General features: G+C 38.5%; 1 protein-coding gene and 1 long non-coding RNA gene across 2 annotated transcripts in view; both read right to left on the bottom strand.

Moving 5' to 3' along the window:
• Window positions 1-19388, bottom strand: part of sybl1 (synaptobrevin-like 1) — a 129009-nt gene extending 109621 nt beyond the window's left edge. Inside the window, exons 1-8 of the mRNA XM_059516620.1 lie at window positions 19176-19388; window positions 17399-17569; window positions 17260-17317; window positions 16050-16187; window positions 14698-14788; window positions 14543-14610; window positions 14372-14464; window positions 13825-13901 (exon numbers count right to left, since the gene is read on the bottom strand). Coding sequence (XP_059372603.1) covers window positions 13833-13901; window positions 14372-14464; window positions 14543-14610; window positions 14698-14788; window positions 16050-16187; window positions 17260-17317; window positions 17399-17544 — 663 coding nt within the window. The 5' untranslated portion in view covers window positions 17545-17569; window positions 19176-19388 and the 3' untranslated portion in view covers window positions 13825-13832. The remainder of the gene's footprint in view (window positions 1-13824; window positions 13902-14371; window positions 14465-14542; window positions 14611-14697; window positions 14789-16049; window positions 16188-17259; window positions 17318-17398; window positions 17570-19175) is intronic.
• LOC132110233 (uncharacterized) lies at window positions 12256-13360 on the bottom strand. The gene is made up of 2 exons (XR_009424626.1): window positions 12400-13360; window positions 12256-12334 (listed from the first exon to the last, which is right to left on the bottom strand). It is a non-coding gene; the product is annotated as an uncharacterized LOC132110233 (long non-coding RNA).
• Window positions 19389-20685: the final 1297 nt, after the last annotated feature.

Below are 20685 nucleotides of genomic sequence, written 5' to 3' on the forward strand. Positions count from 1 at the left end.
CTGTATGGATAAAGAATGGATTTGGAGAACAATTTGAAGGATGCACAGTGCTGTGAAAAAGTTGGTTTTTAATTTTCTTTGCATATGTCACACTTAAATGATTCAGATCTTTTAAAAAAACATATTACACAAAAATAATGAAAGTAAATACAAAATGCAGTTTTAAAATAATGATTTAATTTATTAAGAGGAAAAAAGCTGTTGTGAAAATGTATTTGCCCCCTAAATCTGGTTGTGCCACTATTTGCAGTAACATCTGCAGACCCCCTGCAGTGGGGGATTTCTGTCCCATTTTTCTTGGCAGAGTTGTTTTAATCCACATTGGAGGGTTTTCCAGCATGAAAGGTCCTGGCTATTACACTACCTCCACTGTTTGACTTGATATGCTGTTCTTTTTATGAAATGCTGTGTTGGTTTCACCTCAGATGTAACGGGACACACCTTCCAAAAAGTTCAGCTTTTTAACTTTAAAGATGAGCTTTGTGTTCTTTTTATTCAGCAGTGGCTTTTGCTGTGGAGCTCTCCCATGATGCCGTCTTTGCCCAGTGTCTTATTATCATGAACACTGATCTTAACTGAGGTGAGTGAGGCCTGCAGTTCTTTAGATGTTGTCCTCGGTTCTTCTTTTATCACCTCCTGGATGAGTCGTTGTTGTGCTCTTGGAGTAATTTTGGTAGGCCGGCCACTTCTGGGGAGGTTCACCACTGTTCCATGTTTTCTCCATTTGTGGATAATGGCTCAGACCGTGGTTTGCTGGAGTCCCAAAACCTCAGAAATGGCTTTATAACCCTCTCCAGACTGATACATGTCAGCTATTTTGTTTCTCCTCTGCTCTTGAATTTCTTTAATCACGTCATGATGTGATGCTCTTTAAGCGTGCTTCACTTCATCAGACAGGCTCTGTTTAAGGGATTTCTTGATTCGACAGGTCTGGCAGTATTCAGGTCTGGACGTGCCTAGTGAAATTTAACTCAACTTTTTAAAATCATATGGTTAATCACAGTTCATTCATGATTTAACGGGAGGGGGCAATGTTTGATGACCTGAATCTTTCAAGTATGACAAATGTGCAGACAAATTAAAACGGGGGGGGGGGGGGGCTTTTCATGGCACTGTACATAGAAGAAAAACCTTGGACTAGGGATAACAAAAAAAGAAAAAAATGTGTATTTATTTTTATTATTCCAAAAGTTGAGTCTAATAGCATTACCGTCATGATCACTGAAGCTCTGTAAAATTATTGTTTGCAGTAATAACCGCCTAGAGTTGAAGGAGAATGAGAAAACGTATTGAAAATGTTACATTTAAGTGTGTGGTCATTTCATTACACATCCATATTAAACACAGGTGATGATCAGTCACACAAGTCCTGTCTGCTGACAACTGTCCAGACATCTCGCTCCTACACGGCAGGAGTCTGAAACCCCTTCAAGACTGCACTGTTCACATGTGACAGACCTGTACTGAACCTTTTCAACACGAGTCTCCTGAAAACATGAAGAGGGCGACGGTGACCCAGCAATTAGTGACCTGTTGGACATGGCCTCACTAGTGGATCCACAGTTCAGGGACAAACACAGCATTACCCAGTGTGTCTACACCTACAGACCAAGTAGCACTAATGCCACCAACAGCAAAGAAGCACTCATTGGCAAGCTTCTTCAATCAGCACTGACAAGGAGAGGAGGCAACTGAAACCGAAACGGCTTGCAGTTAATGTAGAGTGACACCGACCCTCTCGAATGCTGGGAGGAACATGAAACACACTCTCCATTGAAAGAGGAATCTTTTGGCTCCAGCCACCCGTTGCCCTTCAGAAAGGGTTCTCCGTTGCAGTGGTAACATTATAACCTGAAGCCTGATGCTGCTGACAGCCTCGTTTCCTTGCACAAAAGCTGTAAGATATACTATAAAATGCTTTGTGTGGTAAAAAAATATTCTTCCTCAAAAATAACCTACTTGTTCTGAAAAAGTAGTTTTTTTATGTTCTGTTGTTATTTGCACATCAGAGCTGTGTGTTAAAGGAACACTCCGACTTTTTGGGATTTTAGCTTATTCACAGTATCCCCCAGAGTTAGATAAGTCCATACATACCTTTTTCATTTCTGTGCGTTCTGTAAGTGTTATTTGTGCTCCTACGCTAGTGAGAATATAGTTCCCAGTATTTATACGATTAAAAATGCTCTCTGTCTCATATAGCCTTGTTATTTGTACACACTGTGACTATACAGATCACAACATGTAAATAGGAAAATGTTTGCATTATTTTGTCACTTATTGGGATTACTATGCTACCAGTATCCATTTACATCCAGTCTTTGTGCTAAGCTAGGCTAGCGGTGGGTGCGTCAAATAACACTTACAGAACGCACAGAAATAAAAAAGGTATGTATGGACTTATCTAACTCTGGGGGATACTGTGAATAAGCTAAAGTCCCAAAAAGTCGGAGTGTTCCTTTAAGCAGGAGGAGTTGCACTGTAATTGAATCAGTTGTTTTTGCACATTGTCAGAGATCCGTTTTATTTAAATTTTATTTATTTATTTATTTTTTTCTGACAATTAGTTAACAGGTGTTGTACAGCTGTATGTTTTCAAATATCTTACATGGGGCTTTGACTTGTAAGTAAAATACAGAGATATATGTGGTCTGTGTACGGTTTGGTAGTTTGTTTTTCCAATTGAAATGAAATAAACAGAAATGAGGCTTTCGTTTTTTCAGAAATTTTTCATTTCTTGTTTTTCCATTTGTTCGTTTTTTTATATTTATTTATATTTATTATTATTATTATTATTATTATTTTGGTTCATGGGTAGAAAATGAATAAACCACTCAAAATTCATTTTCCCCTTGTGGGTGGTCATGACACGCCCCTTTCTGCCGATTGGATAACAAAATATGAGCCTGTGACATCATCCTCGTTCACCAAAATAATAGCCATCTGCTGCTATGTCAATATATATCGTCCCTCTTCTGTGCCACCTAGTTTCACAGAAATGCTTATTTCAGAAATATTAATCAGCACCCAGGCTATTAATTTTAATTAGCTGTGTGATCTATTTTGACCTCACTCTGACCGTAATGTTTTCGTGTTTTCCCTCTACAACTCGGTAAGTGGTTGTTTATATCATTCTGAATTACGAGTTGATATTTGTTTACAGATTGTATTCTGGCGCTTTTTGAAGTGTAAGGATTTGGAAATTAGATTTTTTGTGCTATTAATCATAAAATTAAAGAGTTTTATGGGGGATCCATGGGTTCAAGCATAAAATAGGTGTTGGTACCTCCTAATTGATCTAGTTTGTTTTTTGACTGAACAAACAGAATTTATATGCTTGCACTGTGATTGTACATTTGTTCGCTCTAGGATAACTTCACAGTCATATCAAGGCTGTTGTGGAAGATTTTTATTAATAAGATTTTTAATAATGAATGTAAATCTAGCCATTTATATATCCAGTTATTATTCCATTATAATCCTATAGTCTATGTGTTGGAAGTAAGAGGCCTACGTGACCCACAGATAGGAAACACCTGGAAAAACATACAAATTTGCATTTTTCTTTACCATAAGAAGTCTAGGGGGCCCCAGCTCTCTGGGGTGGAATCGAAATGTAAGTGTAAGGAAAACTATAGGAAATAGGAAACTCCCTGTATAAACAAGAAAACTGTAAATAATGAGATACCACCTAGCATTTTGGAAATCCCCTTGCAAGGAACTCTTGACTTAATTCTCTTTGAAATAAAGTATTTTCTTCTAGAAACAAAGCCCAGAGAGTGTGATTCTTCAGAGCAGCCGCAGACTACACTACAGATTTGGCAACCCAGATGGGACTGGAAAAGAGCAGCAGAGTGGACGACCACTTTTGAGCTGACCAATGAGCAACACAACCAAGGTGGCCACCATAAAATAAGGTGTGCATTTTTGCTTATATAATTTGATTGTGTTGGTTAACGGTCAGTTCTGAGTGGTAAGGACACTTCAAATCTGGTCTTCCAAATTTAAAAAATAATAATTAGATATATAAATAAAAAAGGGGGGTTTATTCCCGAAGAAATAAGGAAGGAAGGAAGATACAGAGGGCTGCATAGGATGGCATAAATCCTGCAGAGTGCTGCTTTTTACTGTATGGAGAAAGTGCATCAGTGAAAGAGTGAGTAGAACTGGCAGGTCACACAAGGAAGAGTGTAATGTTTTGTTGTGTGTGTGAAACTGTGTGTGTGATGATGAATGTTTGAATAAATAAATTCTGTATTGGATGGGTAAAAGCTGCGCACCGTTCCTGGACCGTCACTTAAGTGTGACCTGGCAGAATTGGACTGTCAAATCATACAAAAAGTGTAAATGCATCAGACAATAAAAAACTAAAAAGTGGCATGACACAGAATAAAGAATAAAAAATTAGGAGAAATTGGTTAAAATAGTTATATTAAGTGGAAGGAAAAGAAAAAATAGTTTACTATAAAAACTAATTTACTATATATATATATATATATATATATATAGTTGATGGTAATATTATAGGAAAAAGTATGGTAGCCACTCCGGTGGAGATAATAGGATTAAAATATCCACTCTGTAAAGAGCTAATAAGATCTCAAACAAATGGCAGAAGAGAACAAAAAATATGATGACAAAATAGCCAAAGGAAGGGACATTTGAGTTAGCATTGTGTGAGGAAAGGGAAATTGAAAAAAAAAAAACTATAAAACTAAAATCATCTTTTAGAAAAGAGAAAAAAGAGAAGCAAAGAGGGAAAAAGAAAGAAATAAGAGCCATGTTTAAAAAGGAAGGTGAGGACATGTTAAAAAATTTAAAAACAGGCCAGGAAAAATACTGAAGGAGGCAAAGATAAGAAAAAAAATTATTTTCTGAGCCTCCCCCCTATTTGCCATTTTGGAACAGTGGAAGTAACAGGAGAACTGGAGATGGAAGGGCAGATAGAGATGGACAGTAGAGAGGATCCAGCTGTGAAAACACAGAGGCAAGACAAAGAAAAGTGAAGAATATTTACAGATACATTTTTACAGACAGGCACATACAGTACATCATTAGAAAAAAACGAAGAAAAAAAACAGGAAGATACAATCAGGTTTGAGGAAGGATTAGAAAAAATGAGGAGGAAAGATAGAGAAATAGAAGCACAAGTACAAGCTATGGAAGAATAAATAGAAGAGAAAATTAGAGAATCAGGAAAAAAAGATACAAGAGGTAAAGAGAGAGGAAAGAGTAAGTTGTTCTAGAGTAGTGAGGATGAGAATCAAGCAGATGAGTTATTTGATAACAGAAAATGAGAACAAGGCGGAGAAAAGGGGACACTCAGACCACTGGCTGCACAACTCCCAATTTTAATCAAGGGTGAGCATGTCCCCTGGGCTTTGCAGGACCTTGAGGGGCTGGTCACTCGCCTCCCAGATGTTCATGAGGGCGCTGGAAAGTGGATAAGGGGGAAGAAACTATGGGCAAACATCTGGCTGTGGGAGACATTAAAGCTTTGCTGGCTAAAATTGTAGGGGGGGCAAAGATGAATGAAATTCTTCAAACAACTGCACTAAACAGAGCAGTGAACACTCATAATATGGATGGAATTGTTTTTAATGCATTGTGGCAGGCACTGTGTGTGGAGTACCTGATCCGACTGGATCCTCTCAAAGGGTCAAGAGTTGGGAGACACAGAAAATCCAACCACATATGTTCAGAAACAGCTGAAAAGGTGGACGCAAGAAACTAAGGAGGATCCAGAAAGAGACCCATTAATGGCAACACTGTTTAGACATGCTATGATTGATGCTATGCTGCCAGCTAGCTGTAAAGAGCAGGCTGGAGGATGTGGTTGGTTTAAATTCTAAAACACAAAGAGTTTTGTGATCATGTGTCTCAAGCAGTAGAACAATGCAGAAAAAATGAACAAAAGCTCAGAAGCCAAGAGAAAGAGTTAGTCAAGTCAAGTCTGCTTTATTGTCAATTCTTCCACATGTACAGTACATACATACAGAGAATCGAAACTGCGTTACTCTCAGACCCCCGGTGCATACAGATAACATTAACAGTAGAGTCTAAAAATCTAGATCAAATATAAAATATAAGATACAGCTATACAATAAGGGAATGTAAAAAAAGACATAAAATTAAAAATAAAGTTAAATAAAGCAGCACATGGCAGATAGAGCGCAAACCAGTGAAGTTCAGCTTCCTGACAGCCTGGTGGATGAAGCTGTCCTTCAGTCTGCTGGTCCTGGCCTGGAGACTCCGCAGTCTCCTCCCTGATGGCAGCAGACTGTGATGGGTGAGTGGGATCACCTGTGATGCAGAGGGGGTTTTTGTGGGTGAGACGGGATCCATAAATGTCCTGGAGGGAGGGGAGAGAGACACCAATGATCTTCTCAGCTGCTCTCACTATGCTTTGCAGAGTCTTTCGGCAGGACGCGTTGTAGGCACCATACCACACAGTGATGCAGCTCGACAGGATGCTCTCTATGATGCCTCTGTAGAAGGTGTACATGATGGGGGCCGGGGCTCTGGCTCTCCTCAGTTTGCGGAGGAAGTAGAGACGCTGATTTGATTTCTTGGCCAGTGCTGCGGTGTTTTCAGTCCAGGAGAGGTCCTCTGTGATGTGCACACCCAGGAACTTGGTGCTGCTCACTCTCTCCACAGTCGCACCGTTGATGGTCAGAGGAACGTGCTGAGTGTGTGCTCTCCTGAAGTCTACAACAATCTCCTTTGTCTTCTCCACGTTCAGAGAGAGATTGTTGTCACTGCACCACTTGGCCAGGCGGCTCACCTCACTCCCGTAGTTTGTCTCATCTTTGTTGCTAATGAGACCCACCACAGTCGTGTCATCTGCAAACTTAATAAAGAGGTTGGAGTTGTGTGATGGTGTGCAGTCATGGGTCAGCAGAGTGAAGAGGAGGGGGCTCAGCACACATCCTTGGGGGTGTTCAGTGTGATGGTGCTGGATGTGTTGCTGGATGTGTTGCCCCACCCCCCCTGTCATCTACGGCTTCTGGTTGGCCCGGACAGTGATGGTTTTTGTGACCGTTACATCATCAATACACTTGTTGATGTAGGCAGTGACAGTCTCTGAGTACTCCTGGAGGTCAGTGGTGTTATTGCATGTGGCAGCCTGCTTAAACATGTCCCAGTCAGTTGTGTTAAAGCAGTCTTGAAGAACCTCTGATGATCCTTCTGGCCACACTTTAATCTGTTTGTAAACTGGTTTGTCGACTTTAATGAGTGGTCTGTATGCAGGCATTAGCATGACAGTGATGTGGTCTGAGGCTCCGAGGTGGGGGAGGGGGAGGGCTTTGTAAGCTCCTCTCTGTGTGGTGTAAACAAAGTCCAAAATATTATTACCTCGTGTTGGAAAGTTAATGTGTTAGTGAATTTTTGGAAACACACTCTTTAGGTCAGCATGGTTGAAATCCCCAGCTATGATGAGAAAAGCATCGGGGTGTGCTGTCTGCTGCTCACTGATGTGCTGGTACAGTTAATTTAGTGCGTCGTTCCTGTTGCTGATGATGTTGAACGGGGGAATGTACACCGAAATGAGCAGTATAGCAGTTTATTCCCTCGGCAGATAGAACGGCCGGCACTTAATAATCATGAACTCCACCAGGGGTGAGCAGTGTTTGCAGATCACAACAGTATCGCTGCACCACGCTTCATTGATGTAAACACAAAGCCCACCGCCGCGGGTTTTTCCTCCCGCCACGAGAACTCTGTCCGCTCGATAGCACGTCAGCTGGTTGAGCTGAATAGCGCCATCTGGAATGCTGTTGCTGAGCCATGTTTCCATGAACACAAAAACTGTGAGACAACAAAAACACAACAGTCTCTTACAGTCCTCTGAGTTGAGCGAAGTAATCGAATGTAGTCCAGATTATTGTCCAAAGAGCGTACGTTAGCCATAGTGTTGTCAAAAGACCCGGTACTGCGGTACCAAGTCGGTACTAAAAAAATGTATGTGACGGTACCAGGTTTCTTTAAGTACCGGTAGTACCGAGGTCCCGTTCAAACCCGGTTCAGCGCTATGATTTCCGCGCTATGTGTTCTGCGCGTCTCTGTGTGAATTAATGAATGGCAGAGACGTGCGGGTTTGTTTACTACATAGACATACTACTACATTACTACATAGACTACAATACTACATTAATTTCAGCATCTGAGCTTCAGAGTTCTCTCTCCATCAAGCGATCTGAACTTTTCAGTTCATCTCAATGGACGCACAGCGCACCTGTATTTGACGCTCTGTAAACTCTTTGTGAAGGAGCACGACTCACCGTCGCTTTACTGATAGCGCTGTTTCTCACACATGCAAAGAGAGAGAGAGCGAGAGTCTTACCACGCTGAATCGACACGCTATATCTAAACTATTCTTTGTTGTCTTCTCCAGTCAAAATAATGGAGTTCATATAGAATTATTCAGATTCATTTTTGAACAAGCAGAAGACATACCGGTTCCTCCGGATGCGCAAATGGCAATCTCATTGGCTGGCGCTGATCTAGTACCGTCCCTGTTTTGATTTCAGCAAATCAGTTTGACCGATTGCAGACAACGTGATTAATATTCATGAACCCAGCAGCTCATCAATTCATAGTGCATTGGATATACATTGGTATGATAGTAGAATTAGTAGTAGTATTGTCTTTTAATAATAATTAATATGATCTATTACTATTTTTTTACAGAAACCCTCAATGACCAAAAATATCTTAAGCATCACCACCAGTCTTAAGTTCAGTTAAAATGACAAATATGCATTCATTAGCTAGGCCTAAAAGTAAATTTTTACATAAAGGCATTGTGCTAGAAATATTACTATTATTTAGTAAAATGTATGTGATACTGCTACTACTGTTGAAAAAATGTATAAAACTTTATTTTTTAAAGAAATAAATCACAATATTTCTTCCATGTTTTAATTTGAATAGAAAATCCCCTTTATTTACCAAAAATAAAATGTGTTTAAATTTCAAAAAAATAAAAGACAAATTAAATTTGGGTGAAACTTGTTTACTGTTTTTCATAATTATATAACTTGTAGAAAAACTTTAAACACAGTTGTAAATAATTATAAAGAATGGCATTGGTTTTATTTTTAGTGCTAAAAAGTTATTTTTATTTTTAATTAGCATATTTTTGTGTTTTGCTTTGGTACCGAAATTGGTACCGAGAACCGTGGATTTTCACTGGTATAGGTACCGAATACTGAAATTTTGGTACCGTGACAACACTAGTTAGCCAGTACGATGGTGGGGATAGATGGCTTGTGTGGGTTAGCCGTTAGCCTAGCCCGGATACCTCCGCGTTTATCCCTCTTCTGTTTCCTCTCATACCGCTTGTGACGAAAGGGGTGTTACAGCGTAAGTTACAGCATAAACCAACTCAATTACAGCTTGAAGAACTAACAAAGAAAAATAAGAAAAAGATTCAAGCTTCAATAAAGAATGCAGAAGAAATGACAAAGATGTCTCCAGTAATTGCTTCTCAACCAACTCTTCAGTCAATCCCACTTACAGCAGTCCCTCCAAACGCACACTCGAGCCCTGTGCCCATAATTAATGTTTATGTTCAGTTACACTCAAAGTGGATTGATGAGATCCCAATTTGTCGGTCATCACTGATGTGACGTCGAGAGTGACCAAATGAAAGAGAAGCATGGACTAGGATCAACATGTTTAACATACTGACAATTTCATGACAAACATTGACCTAAATCTCTCATTACTGCAATTAAAAAAAAATCATGTTCTTGTTACTATAATGTGAACAAAAAGGTAAAAATTTTACAAAATATAAAATATTTATATATTATGGTAGAATTTATTGTCTTTTTTTGTTTATATATATATATATATATATATTGTATTGCAAAGTCTCAAATACCATTTATGTATTGTTTATAAAATTATTTTTATTGTTCAACAAAGCAGCAGTTTAGTGACTTCATCATTTTGGTCGACTTTGTAATGTTAATGAAAAAATATATTCTGAAAAATATAATTTCTTTTTCTTCTGATTTGGGGATGAAATATTACCCAGATACGTTTTTGTGGAATTGATCCATGATGTTTCTGAACTTGTATTTGATTTTTCTTTCATTTGGTCAGGTCTCGGAGTCGCAGCTTCAGCAGTGAGCAGATAGATGTTTTCTCATCCTCAACAGTGTGAACTGCTCTTGTTCATGCTCACATCTGTGCAGGTTTACATCAATCACAAATAAAGCTAACTAAGCATATTCTCACAGCTGTAGCTTGTGCATGCAGTGTAATGTATAAATATACATAAGTATGAATTGAAATATCAGTATATGAAAAAATGCATGATTTCACTGAACATTTCCCATTGTTATATAACAATACATTTATGTGAAATTATGAATTTTCACCATAGCTTTAATCATCACTTCATGCACTTGTGCTTTATACAAATTTTAAAAAAAAAGAACATTTTGGGGATTTTTAAAAATAGCCTCTGAAGATGAACTTCTATATATTTTTAAATAAAGATGTACAAGAATGATAAAATTATAAAAGAAAGCAATTGGTACAACAATTTTCAAGAAAAAAATGGATATAAAATGAAAATAAAATGGATATAAAATGAAATAAAATGGGTTTTGTTTACGAGTGGACACTGTTCTTTCTTTTGACTTAGTGCATGTTCAGATATTCATACAACAAACATTCTAGGGGCCATCAAAGCTTTGTGAAAATTTTGTATGGATATATGAATGTGCAACACATCAAAATAAAGAACAGAGAACACTTAAATTCCTAGGGAAGTCGTGGCCTAATGGTCAGAGAGTCGGACTCCCAATCGAAAGGTTGTGAGTTTGAGTCCCGGGCCGGCAGGAATTGTGGGTGGGGGGAGTGCATGTACAGTTCTCTCTCCACCTTCAATACCACGACTTAGGTGCCCTTGAGCAAGGCATCGAACCCCCAACTGCTCCCCGGGCGCCGCAGCATAAATGGCTGCCCACTGCTCCGGGTGTGTGCTCACAGTGTGTGTGTGTGTGTGTTCACTGCTCTGTGTGTGTGTGTGTGTGTTCACAGTGTGTGTGTTCACTGCTCCGGGTGTGTGCACCTTGGATGGGTTAAATGCAGAGCACAAATTCTGAGTATGGGTTACCATACTTGGCTGAATGTCACCTCACTCACTGTCACTTAGGTACGTTTTGTAAAAAAAAAAAAAAAAAAAAAAAAGCTACATTTTGGGCAATATGCTGAGATAACTGCAAATTTATCAAATACTACATCTGGATCACATTCAGTAATATTATCAAAGCAAAGTGTGATGTGAAATGGCTTCCATTAGTTCTCCAAAAGCTTGCACAGGCCTTTAACATTTTCCAGATCCACATTTCACTCTGTAACATAAGGCAGTCCTCATTTAAATGTGGTTAGTGTTGATGATCACATTATTTTTCATATGCTCTCGTATGAGATTGTTAGTTTCTGTCTTCCTGGCCTGTGTTTTTGATCGGGACATTCTGGACTTGTTCAGGAGATGCGTAATTGTGCCCCCGAGCAAATAACAGTGAAAACACGGAAACCTGAACATTGTTTTTTAATAAATGCTTTGGGAAATTTGGTCAGATGAATCAGTTATAGTGTGTTAGCAAAATTTTTTTTATCAAAATAGTATGTTTTGTCAGTCATCAAGGAAATATAGAGCTGAGTATCATCAGCTAACAGTGAAAACTAACACTGACTGCGGTATTTCTAGCAATATTTCTCAAGGGTAGCATGTGAAGGGTAAAAACAATGGTCTTAGTACTGAGCCTTGCGGTACCCCAATGGAGATCATTATGATACTGCTTCCTTTAAAGGGGGGAAGTCGTGGCCTAATGGTTAGAGAGTCGGACTCCCAATCGAAAGGTTGTGAGTTCGAGTCCCGGGCCGGCAGGAATTGTGGGTGGGGGGAGTGCATGTACAGTTCTCTCTCCACCTTCAATAACACGACTTAGGTGCCCTTGAGCAAGGCATCGAACCCCCAACTGTTCCCCGGGCGCCGCAGCATAAATGGCTGCCCACTGCTCCGCGTGTGTGCTCACAGTGTGTGTGTGTGTTCACTGCTCTGTGTGTGTGCATTTCGGATGGGTTAAATGCAGAGCACAAATTCTGAGTATGGGTCACCATACTTGGCTGAATGTCACTTCACTTTACTGCTACAAAGTGCATATATTGTATATATGTGCATGTATATTTACCTTGTTAAATGACTAATCAACGTAGATCAGTGTAGGATGTATCAACTTTTTCAACACATATTCATTTTTATTTAAGCTGTACACATTACAAAATGTACATTCCAAGTGTCTTTTGTATATCACTATGAGGGGAGGGGAGGGGGGGTATGACCACCTTTTATGATGTGTACAAACTTTTTCACAGCACTTTAATCTTAAGTACATTTAAATGTATTCACTCTGCCTGTACATACTCGCTCCATTCCTGCAAATCACTCTCTATACCTGGAAGTAGTTTATATTGTTTTCTATACATGGTTGTTTACTAGTCTGTGTATTTCATGTGAGAATTAGAAGCTTATACATGATTCATTCTTTCTTTTTCGAATGATAATTTTAGGTTGTGCTGAATAAGTCAATGCAAAAAAAACAGGCCTCATAATGATCCAGCTTCATTTTCTGTATGCACAGTATAATTTGCTCTTTAATTTGGGCTGAAACATTAACAGGTTTTGCAAGATTCAACCAGAAACATGCAGTTTTTTTTACTCAATTAGCTCTGCGCTGTGAACAATATCACACTACTAATTTAAAGTAGACAAACTTCTTCATATGCTACTCAATAATCAATCAATCAATCAATCACAAACAATCTTGGTGACTGACATTAGTTCATTCTGTAGAAAACACATTTAGTAAGCGAACTATAAGTGTAAATGATTACATACATATTATGACTGTTGTAAGCAAACCCAATTAAAACAGAGCAAACACAAGTGCCAGGTCATTACTCTTGAAACGTATTAATTTATATTTTCTATATTTCATCATTGCTCTTTAAGCTCTTCTGCTGTGAGTTATGAAGAGGATTAGTAACCGCTGGCTTGAGTAGTTCACCCCATTCTCAGCCTCATGTCTTTCTAGTCCTGCTTTACTTTCCTCCATGAAACACTCAAATCAAAGTGGTTAGTGGATGATTTACACTGCTTTTCCATGCAATAAAATGACACAGATCATAAAACTGGTGTATCATAAAAGAAGTCCCTAACACACACACAATGCCAAGTCGTACATAGCTTTGTGGAAGAAACAAACCCAACTAAAATCCACTATTCAAATACTTAAATATCTCAAATATCTATTTATTTGTACTTTAATAATAATTATAATAATAACTGTGTTTTAAAAACTGATGTGTATTGCATGTAATGTGACAGACTAGTATGTGCAGCGTCTGCAAAAAGCAACAGCAAATAAGAGTTAAGCACTACAATTATGAAGGGGACTTCAGTTTCATTCCTCACATAAAGCTAGAATACAACTTCAGAAAACAATGAATACAGTGCACTAGTCATACGGACAACTTTTATGATACTTTTATGGCACTTTCTAAAACTAAACCAGCGCAGTATGAATTAACATCTCGTGTTAAAACCTATGACAATTTTAATTTCCTGGTGAACTACTCCTTTAAATTCTCCCTGTAGTTGAACTGCATTGCAACATTGTGAAAAGAACCCAAAGACTCAAAAAACATAGGACAAGGATCAACATGGGCAGGTGATGATGCTGAAGTATTGTTAGGAACAGCACAGAGCTGTGTTTGTGAGTCTCTAGTCAGATGAGCAGAACGAGTCATTTCTACTGCTTCCGACAGCTCGGCCAGCTGAGTCCTCCACACGCGGCCGTCACGATAATATACAGCACCACCTGAGAACACAAGACAAAGCCCAGAACAACTGGTTATTTAACAGCAATACTTCAATTTTCCCAACATGTCTCCTGCCTCGCCAGAGGCCTGACCATCCTGAGCACTCTTACCCCTCACATGAAGCAGTGCGGGAGGAGAATCTGGATTGGGATATGCTTAGAGACGATCAATAGCTTAATTTATGTACATTTTGGGATATTGCATAAAACCGCAGGATGGAAACACCAAGGTTCGCATACATTCTAAAAATGTGCATAGAAAAAAATGTGTGTACTCAAGTAAGTTGTTTTATCTGGTACGAAAACATGCACATAAACTATAGAGGTAACACTTTTACCAAATAATGTTCTGTCAATGTGCTTCGTTATAATTAACTCCCAGAACTATGTTCCCAAGCAGCAGACTCCAAGAATAAGATGCGTCTGCTTGCTCTAAAGCTCATAACTCATAGTATAGCTCCAGAACTTACCAGCACCACTATCACAACAATGACGGTTAACTTCAGGTTCTTCATACACATGGCGTGGGCCAGATTACGGCTCGTTGTTTTAAAGGTGACAGACTGCACACACAGGAGGAATAATCATCAGCACACATCGCAGAGAGAGACCTGAAGTACAGTTCAGAAACAGAGACTCACAGAATCCACCAGGTTCTCGGTTTTATCGATGAGCAGCTCCAGTCTCTCTCCTCTCTGAGCGACGAGATCTACAGCAGCACACACACAGACACACACACGTTTACTCCAGAGTCACCGCTGGCATCACTGATCACTGAACAAAGACACCGTCTCACCGATGTTCCGGACCATAATGCCCTTCAGGTCGTCCACGTGCATCTGTGCTTCTGTCACTCTGTCCGAGCCTTTGGGATCCGAGTGATGTTTCTGGTAATCACAGAGAAGCACATACTGTCTTTCTGATAGTGTCATCAAAACACAATGTTTAAATGACCCATGGATCAATGGATGTCTACAACAAGGTGCAGCATGAGCTGTTTTTTGGATCTACATTAGCATTATTAGCACTGAAGCTGCTCCTAGGAGACTATTACAGTAAATCACTGTTGGACTGTGGGAAGTTAAGAAGGGCCTGCTAAACGTAGACTTCAGAGGCTACATGTTTCTCTAACTGGAGAGTCACAGATTAACACAGTCATGTGAAAGCGTTCAATGAAGCTCTTGATCCTGAGCACATGAGCCCTTTCAGTTAACTATAGAGAACTTCTTGGTTTATTTTCTTTATCTGGACTCAGAAAGAAAGAACTGAAAAATGTCTGATGTGCGGTGACTAAATAAAGGTGAAAATAATCATTACTGTAGTAATGAGCAGTGATTTCACAATGTCTTCCCATCATTGCTGTGATCAACTATGTTCAACTATGCATTTTGTTTTTTATATATAGATATAGAATCAATGTAGAAAAATAAATCCGATTTCATAGAGCTTTATTACTGTTAGTTAAAAACTATTAACTATTAAGCATTACAATTTAATGGAGCATATTTGTACAAAGAGGCAAAATATACATTGTATGAGTCAAAATTATAAATTTTTCTTTTATGACAAAAAATCATTGGGATATTAAGAAAAGATCATGTTCATAAAGATATTTTGTAAATGTCCTACTGTAACCATATATAAAACCTAAATGTTTGATTAGTAATATTCATGCTAAGAACTTCATCTGAACAACTTTAAAGATGGTTTTCTCAATATTTCGATTTTCTTGCTCCCTCAGATTCCTGATTTTCAGATAGTTGTATCTCAGACAAATATTGTCCTCCGAACAAACCAGACTTTTGAGGCTGGTTCTTACTTGGAGGTTGCTTTTTATTGATTCTCATTTTAATAAAACCTCATTTTTTAAATGCCAAGAATCAGTAAGTCTTTCCAGTCAAAACACAGACCATTGTAGCACACCTCCGATCCAATAAATCACAATAAGCTCTTGGGATAAAATTGTCTCAGGGTTAATAAAGAAAAGTGACTTGAAAAATGCTGAAGTCACATTTTCAAGTCGATTAGTTAAAAATCATTAAAACAAAATGTTTTCTGATCTCGCTGAGGAGAATTGTGTCTTTAATCAAGAGTAGATCAAACCGTACAACCGTACAGTAGTGAGTTAGCAGTGTGTGTTTAACGTACCATCTGAGCCGCCAGCGTGCTGGAGAACTCGCTGTTCATGGCGTAGGGCAGCGCGGTCTGCGCTCGAGAGCCGTAGGTGGTCTGGAAGCGCTTCTTCACCTCGTTCAGGAACCCGAAGGCACGCGAGCGCTCGAACTCCTGCGAAAGACACACAGCTCAGAGATCCCTTCCTTTACTGACTCCCAGTCATCAGAAGACATTTCGTTCAGTTCAGCAGAATAGAATTAAAAACTGTAACGTTTCAGATAAATGTTATATCGTTTGCTCTTTTATCACTTCACCTCCCAATAAACTAAGCTATGCAGTCTGTCCCAGAAACAGAATTGAGATCAGAAATGCATCCCATAACTGTAAAAGTGTTTGTAAGGAAGGTCGGCTAATGTAACGTAATATAGTAATGTAGTACAACGCAGATATTAAACGGCTAAATTCAGTAAACACCTTACTGATGATGTGTATTTTGTGCAGGCAGATGAACCCAGAATATAAACACAATGCAGGGGTTAAAGCTAAACACATCCTGAGTCTGAACTTTTCTCCAGAGGGCAGCACATGCTAAACATGCAATGACTCTGTCATAGTATCCTTTCAGATGTTAAAGTTGCCAAAGTTATCGCTTTCCTTATTTAAACTGATTTTTTTTTCTTTTTCATGAATATATGGTTGACCTGAAGAATGAAAGCGTTATCATACACTTGGAAAATTAAGAGCTATATCACCTCTTATTGACTCTAGGGGTGTGACAATACACTCACGAGATGAGACAAAATACACATCCTTGGTTCACTAGAACATGACAATATTTTAATACTATTTGTAAGAAATTCGAAATGACAAAATATTTGTCTTTTAATAACAAAAGTAAAACAATGCAGTTGTATTTAGAAATATTTGATCTAATCTAGGGCTGTAACTAATGATTATTTTGGTAATCAATTTTCGACAGCTGAGTAATCTGATATTTTTAGCAACACAAACTTGCACTTTGGTCCCATACCTAAGTTTTACTGTTTTGAGAGGTGATCTAAATATCTGCGGCTGTGAAACACATGGGAAATGAACAGGTTTGTGCTGCAGGACTTCAGCCGGTCACGTGACAGAAGAAGGAACGACTCGGACTCAAAGACTCGAGAAGAGAACCAATCCTTTCATTATGATGCTGTGATGATGAGCCAATCGCTCAAATTGAACGAGGAGCTCAGATACTCACGTCATCAGTGATGCACAGATACACAATCCTCTCGTGGCAGATGTAGTGGAAGAGATAGCTGTAACACACACACACACATGGTGAGAGCGGGTCTCAGTCGACACTCACAGCCCACAGATCAGTGTCAGGCGAGACGCACCTGCCGTGGGAATACGTCAGCCTGTTGTTCTCAGACGGGATCTTGGCCAGGATCTGCTCCGTCACCTCCAGGAAGTTTCCAGAGAAGCAAGCGTGTTTAGCCAGAACAGTGGATCCTCGAGCCACCACCGCAAACAGGATCGCCATCGCCACGAACACAGCTGATCCCACACTGATTCACACACACACACACTCCTGAAAATCTATATTTTATGACACGGCATGCCTCAGTACATCGAGGAACTGTGATTGCAAGAAAGAGCAAGCATGAAAGGACCCAAAACAGAGAAGGCAATAATCTCTGAGGGAGATCCCTGACCCGTGGCCTTGTGGGCAGTTACTTGTTACAGTAATAAGATTACTTATATTAACTAGTGGTGTAACGGATTACTAATAAGCTTTCAGTAATAATATTAGAGTTACCATCCATAAAACAGCTCGTTATTCTGATGCCAAGTCCAACAATCCCTAGATTTGTTTTCATAGTTAGCAAAAGCACATGAAGTCACCAGTGCAGGAGGCATATGAAATATGAAAAATCTTTCATTCACTGAATAGAAATATTGCTGTTACATTGATTTTGTGAGGAGAAAAGATGATCTGAACTCTGATGTGTTGGATCTGATCCTCATATAAACTATCAAATATTTTTAGAAATGTACACTTTTCTCATGAACTTATATGATTTCTTTTGATTAAATACTTCATGTAATATAATCATATAAGGGTATAACAGGGAAACTATAGCTACAATTATCTTCAAGCTACACATGACAATGAAAGGGCAAGGTCTATCCAAGAGTTCATCGTTTTGGGAGTTATGATAATTGTTATATATCCATTAAATGTCAGACTTGAGGACAGCAGTGATGAACTGTTGGTGTAGAAAGACTTCTATAAGACACAGAATAGAAGGAACACTGAATTCATGTAGACATTAATCAAACAAGAATACACCTGACAGTGTACAGACACTGTGGGACATATTAACTGTCTCACAATATTCCCATGGCCCTTAAAAAAAACAACAGATCTGGTATTCAGTGAAATATGACGCAACCCCGCAATAATTAAATACGTTCAATAACACAAATGTATCTAATCCCATTTTATCAACTAATGTCTCTACTGCTGACCTTTGATCCCATTCAACCGTACTAATAAACTACGATAAACTAACAGCTGGGCTTCACTGTTGTTTAATTGCTGTCGAGTTGAATCTTCTTCTCCTGTATTCTGCTGTACTGACGTTAATTTACTTTTACATAAAATTGATACTTTTTAGAGAGTAAAGCAATATTGTGATGCATTAACTGTTAAAGTAACTTCCCCCACACTGTTTCACATCGACAGCATCAAGATCTCGAGGGAGATGGAGTAACTTCCCTCTCTGAGAGTCTGAGCCGATGTCCTGAATGATCTGATAGTGCTGCAAATATCATGATCTAGAGTCTAAAAGATCCAATCTCTATATCATCATCTGCACTGTCAGGCTGGACAACATGATCAGATGTACTGGACAAACGCGTGTGTCTCATAAACAACACTAAAGCCTGATGCTAGCTCTCAGCGTGTATTAATGTATATTAGCGAGCACTGACTGTGACGTTCATCAATCATCACAGGAGTGTTGTGAGTGTTATTATATGCGCTGCTGAGGTTAATAACCGAGCTACAGTGATAGTAAGACACGAACACGACCAGACACGATGGATCTGGTGAGAACTGGCCGTGAACAGATCAATCCCGAGCGGATTCATCGATCGGTTAACCGTTACCTGAACTGCTGACGATGAAGCACCGCTCTTGTCGAGGTCTTTAAGGCGCAGTGGCATAAACGGCACTTTCATTTCCTCACAAACATGGTTGAAATCATAAATAAACACTCCAGTTAAAAATAACACCGGTCTGTGCTAAGTCGAAAAATCAACAAACGTCACTGACTGTGTTCCGCGTTGCGTCACTTACATGCGACCACGAGACTTCCGCTTTGCGTCACGCGCGCGCGCGCACGGTAGATGTTTGTTTGTTAATAATGAAAACATAAAGCATATACCGAAATTAAAAAAAACTACCATAAATAACTGATAAGTTGTAAATGACAAATACACAAGAAATTACTTAAAACGTATCCTAACAAGTTGTAAATAAACATTATCCGTCGACACTGTGACCAGTCAAAAGCAGTAACTGGATTCTTGCTTGGAAATGTACATTATAAGCGTTTCCCCAAAAATAAAAAAAATTTGCAATGTATTGTTTAGTACTATATATTTCACAGTTTTGTTTTATATAATTATGTATTACTTTTTCCTCTCTCTATCTTTCAAAAACAAACATACAGAGATCCAAAACAGAAACAAACGTCAAACACAACACAAACAAACATGGAGATATAAAACATTACATTTGACAAATAAGATTGGTTTAAATATGGGAGACGGTTTTATACATTTCTTATTTCTAGGGATTGAAATCAATGAGTCATATAATATTTTAAGGTCTTTACCGAAAACATAAAACATTATCATAGATTCATATATTTCAAAAATTTTATATATCAAAAACCAACATAGATACCTGTTTCCAAAAGTCTTCAGAATATTTAGTTATAAAATAAGAGTCAGGTGGTAGATGCATTATTTGAGCGTTTTCTTCATGGATTTGTTTTATGCATCTTTCTACAGGCCTGTGTGTTTGATATAAAAATAACCATCTTTAACAAACAGTCAGTTTTATAAAAATGTAAATCATTTAAAAAACTTAATATAGAAATATTGATAATTAGAATTACTTTATATTGTGTTTATACTACTGCTGTCAACCCATGAATCACAATGAATCACATCCAGAGAAATGAGCCACAGAATGAGCTCTGATCTAATCTGAACAGCATCTGATTCACTAACACGTGGAAGTGAACCCTTCAATCATCAGTTATAATTCAGATCAGATCATATAATTGCATTACGTCATTTATCAGATGCCTTTATCCCAAGCGACTTACAGATGAGGACATCAGAAGCAATCAAAACTATGATATATAAGTGCTATAACAAGTCTCAGTTAGGTTAACACAGAACACGAAAGGGCTTTTCTTTAACTATAGAATTAAAAGAAAACAATAGAAAATGACCATAAATCATCAGAGATCACGACTTGTTTCTTGTATAATTTATTATGATAATGTGAAAAATAATCCAAAACACATCTGTGATTTCTATATCTGAAAATGAATTCCTTGTGTGATCTTATCACATGTATTTCTCTCAGAAAATATTTTCATAA

This window comes from Carassius carassius, chromosome 29 (genome assembly GCF_963082965.1).
Source record: "Carassius carassius chromosome 29, fCarCar2.1, whole genome shotgun sequence".
Taxonomy (NCBI): domain Eukaryota; kingdom Metazoa; phylum Chordata; class Actinopteri; order Cypriniformes; family Cyprinidae; genus Carassius; species Carassius carassius.